The sequence below is a fragment of the Coloeus monedula genome, assembly GCF_965178545.1.
Source record: "Coloeus monedula genome assembly, chromosome: 3".
In the NCBI taxonomy this organism is placed as follows: Eukaryota; Metazoa; Chordata; class Aves; order Passeriformes; family Corvidae; genus Coloeus; species Coloeus monedula.
Window position 1 is genome coordinate 33282251 of NC_138783.1, and position 4736 is coordinate 33286986.

General features: G+C 36.3%; 1 protein-coding gene across 1 annotated transcript; it reads right to left on the bottom strand.

The window, feature by feature from the left end:
• Positions 1 to 2050: 2050 nt before the first annotated feature.
• LOC309570788 (taste receptor type 2 member 40-like) lies at positions 2051 to 3016 on the bottom strand (the record flags this gene model as incomplete). The annotated part of the gene is made up of 1 exon (XM_082277802.1): positions 2051 to 3016. One exon carries the CDS (start codon positions 3014 to 3016, stop codon positions 2051 to 2053), a length of 966 nt encoding a protein of 321 aa, XP_082133928.1.
• Between the last annotated feature and the right edge of the window lie 1720 nt (positions 3017 to 4736).

The window sequence follows — 4736 nt, forward strand, 5'->3', positions numbered from 1 at the left end:
TCAAACAACAAATAAGAATCCGAATATACTGTGGAAGAAGTCATGAAAATAAATTGAAGCTTGAGGGAAGGATGGAACGGAAAAGGACAAAACTAATAATTTATTTACCAATCCAGTCATTTAAAATTCTAATTTATGTACCCATCTATCTCACTCTATGCTGTGTGTAAAAAAACTTTCATCAATACAATATAAAGACATCAAGTCCTTGAGCTTTGTCCTCCCCCTCCCCTGGAAGCACTGGAGGATATTTTATTAATGATTACTGCTACCTCAGATCTCCCTCTCCTGAAGGTGAGGAGGCAGTGAAGAAGCTGAGCAAGGGCTGTTATTATCATCTTTGGCTCTGATTCCTTTACTTCAGACTCTCTCTAGAAAAGGGTTTGGAAATACCTGAAGAGAAATGAGCTCACTGGGGAAATTATCAGCTTCAAAAACCCAAATATCACCACCAACCACACCATAATAAAAGAGTCTGAAACAAACTCATTTCTTTCAGGACACTTTCTTTTCATGATGTTGCCAGCTGGAAGAGCTATTGATGTACAGCTGCTCTAACCTTGGTCTGTGTTGTCAGGGCATGCAGCTGTAGAGCAGAGCAGAGTGCTGCTGTGACATGTGCATGATGGTTCCCTCGGGGGACTTTTGTGTCTCTCTTGATTCAGCACCACAGCACTGGACATCATGGAAGCCTTATTTTTACAGTACATTGTGCTGTGCCTCCAAACACTGTGTTTGTGAGATTAATGACCCTCCCTTCTGCTCTGAACTCACAGTTTACACATGTTAATAATCATATCACTTCATGTCACACAGGCATCCTTTTGTGTGTCCTATTATCATATATTTCATTCTCAAAAATATTTTAAGATATCAATTAAAACCTATCAATTATATTCACTCTTTATCTAATATTGTTAGACAGTGATTTCCAAAGCATTTTATAAACTTGTTACTCTGGTGTTTCAAAAACTGAGGCCACTACACTCCAATAATAAGTCTGCTCATTGATTTTCTAGGTGGGACTGAAACTCTCACCCCAGTAATTTATAATCTGGCATTATCTAAACTCCTGAAGAGAAATGTACAGCATAAAAATACTTGAGATGAGCTGAGAATTTTAGAATAGATTTATCAAACACATTATTTGATAAAACACGACAGGACTTCTTGAATATATTTCACCAACCTCAAGTGAAACTTCATAGTAACATAAAATATTAAAAGAGAACAGCCTTAGAAACAACTCCCAACTGCTCAGAGCAATAGCAAATCATGACAATAAAGGTAAATCTATGATCAGAATGGTCAACTCAACAAGAGTGAGATTTTCTACAGGTAGTTCTATGTACCTACATCTCTTTACATTGTAATCACCACCTTGGTAATGCACTTTCAAGAAAACGAAACAAATAAGCATAACATATATTTCAAACGGAAGTATCCATTTTTAAATAAGTATTTAACCACTACATTGTTACAGACATACCGGAATCCTAACACAAATAAACCTCGTTCAGAATGTAATTTGATTATATTAATTGGCTGTATGTTTCCAAATCTTAATGTTCCTTCAGGTTATAATTCTGATAGGTTTTCCAGTTTCAAAGCATTTTCTTTTTCTATGTAACATTAGCTATGACTTGCGCATGTTTTAGTCAAATTTTAATCTTCTCAGGTGAAAAATCCTTTAGCCAAGAGCTGGTATTTGTGAGTTCTGTACATTCTTGTCTGTTTTAGTCCAATTTTCTTCCATTCAAGCAGGTCATAAAAATTTCAGCCTTAAACTGATAATCTAAAATCACAAAGCAACCTGAAACTGATTTATTTTTTAAGTACATTGCTTTCATTCAGTATATTTTTATTCTCACTCTATATAAAGTAGCATGGAAGGAGCTGGACTGGTGCACAAGTAAGGCAAAAATGCATGTTATTTCAGATGCTCTGAAATGTTAAGGAGGACTAGTCACAGAAGTCTCTGGAAGATGAAAGTTACCAGTTAAGAAAAAAGACAGTGAAACGATACATAAGAGTCTTGATTTCAGATCTCTTACTGGAGAGTATTTCTCTCAAGCCTGGGGCTTGGAGGCTTATCTTCCAAATGGCACTTAAAATGCAGGCAAAAGTTCCTAAATGCCAGTTTCAGTTTTGAATTGACTATTATCAGGATAATTGAGTGCATAGAAGGATATGCCTCAGCTACAACTAAGGATAATGCAACTTTCACAACATCTTTGCTCTCAGATGTTGACAGTATCAACAGAATTTGAGCTACAAAACTGGAAATATACAGGATTAAGAAAGAAATAATGGATTTAATAGCAGTTAGGTGAACATCTATCATAGCATCCCTGAAAGTATCTGTGTAACATTGCATTGTCTTTCTGTGTTTCCACAGAGAAGTAATTATCAGAGCTGAGGTCACCACAGAGAGTACTAGAGGGAAAAAGCAACCTACAAAGTAAAGAACCAGCAAGTAGAGATATGAACTATCCCAGTTCGTGATATGAGCTGTGCTATTTTCTCTGCAGTTCCCTGTTGAGCTGCATAGGTAAGTGCTGGGTGTAATCCATAGCAAAGGAAGAGAAGTCATAGAAGAGATCACCAGCGATCCAAGAAGAAGCCATGGGATCGTCCCAGCTATTCTGCGCTTGATTTTCAGCAGCAGCCAGTGGGTGACTTTGATTATTTTTACACAGTAGAGTACATAGAGCCAGGTACTGAACCACAAGCTGGCATGGTTCACAAACATCCACACAGCACCAAAGTCTTTGTACACCGACTCCAACTTAAGCACATCTGCAAAGTAGAGACTGTGGATGTGCATCAGGACAGTCACCTGCAAGATGAATCTTGATGTGCTCAGAAAGATCAGGATCATGTCAGCAGAAGAAATTTTTTTGCTTTTGATCCAGTTAATGATATTAACAGTTGTAATAAATCCATTTCCAATAAATCCAACAACAACTTCAATAGCTACAATGCTTATTGAAATTATAAGAACTGGTGGCAACATCTTGCTGCTTTGGTCACTTCTGCCTGATTAGCCTGTGTAGCTGTGCAGGAAGTTGAACAGTTCTGATGGTACCTGACTAGTTCCAGCTCCTGCCTGTTCACCTTATATTTAGGAACAGAAAGACATCTGCAAATGATAGTGGATCTGGAAATGATAGTGAGGAATTATTGATGTTCTTCCTGAATGTGCAAATCAGAGAAAGATTTAATGATTAACCTTTAACATGCATAAGATTTGCCTATGCTTTTCCTTAGGGATGTGAGATAGCCAGCTGTATTAACCTACACATCTTGTGTCCAATTGTTTTTATTCTTGTCTCGAGTGACAGAAAGCTCTGCGGCTCTCTGGTAACAGCAGTACCTGACAATGTGGAAGGCGATGCACCATGAAACCCAACAGAAGCAGCAGCATATGTCAGGAGACAAAGAGGTCTTATATTGTAACTAGTATCTTTCAGGCTGTGCTGAAAGACAATCAATTGCAACTGCTTTAATATGTAGAAAATTATACAGCCTCCAGCCCTATCCTAGAGGAGCACTCCAGACAATAAAGTTGTATTTATCCGAGGATTATTGCTACCTTTAGCTGACCACTTTTTAGTGGTCCACCTAAAAGAACACTGATAAAAACCCCACCTTCTGCAGCTGTTTCACTATCTCAGCTTCTATCTCACCCACATACCACAGAGCTTGTTAGTCTAGACAGTGAATTTAGACCTGTTCTGCGTTATAAATTGAAAATGTGTCATCCATCTTCATCCATGACTTTGGCTGATACTGTAGTGAGCACAGTCTGGAACAGTGGTGGGCCCCACTAATCTGCATCCTGCATTAGTGCTTATTTATAAAGAAATATGTCTGGTTTAGAGAACAATGTGTCCTCACCTTCTCAATTCCAGACCCATGAATCCAACCGATGAATACAACATTGGTAAATTTATATTGTCTATATATTTTCTTGAAATAGAGACATATGAAATACAATGATGACTTTGACAACAGGGTGAGAAGCAACTGAGATAATTTGGCCACTGTAAAAAAGTCTGGAATTTTTTTGACAGTAAAATATTTGCTGTTTTTGTGGGAAAGTTGGTAGTTGTTTCTGGAGTCCATTTCTTAACAGAGTAAAATATTTCAAAATAAAAGATAGACCGAGCTTCTAATCTGGACATGGTAAGAACTGTCAATTGGATTTACTTCTTATCATTATTTTCATGCTTCAAGTTTTTTGTTGAGTTACTAAGAAGCCAATAAGTAATAGTTATTCATTAACCTATTGAAATAAAAAGCTATGAAGATTTAAAATCTTCATAGGTTTTTTTTTTCTGTCAGTAGTTCGTTAATATTAACCCTAGATTCCATTTTAGGTTCTTGTAATCTCAAAAACTAGGAGCTTTTTCCTTTAAAAAATGAACATGATTTTGTTATCACAACAATGCAACTTGTAAAAAAATAATTGAGACATATTTACAAAATATCATATGTAAGTTTCAGATTTTAAAAAACCCAAAAGAATAAAACAAACAAGAGAACAAATAAACAAGTTTAAACTAAGAACACATTGGTGTATTTACTTTTTCTAACATTCATTACCAGAAGTATTCAAGAGTGGAAAAGTCATATCTTACTAAGGAAAAAAATCACAAAGTGTAACTCAATGACTACTGTGTATTTTAAAGCTATATGCCTAGAGCTTCCTGCATACAGAATATGCATTATAT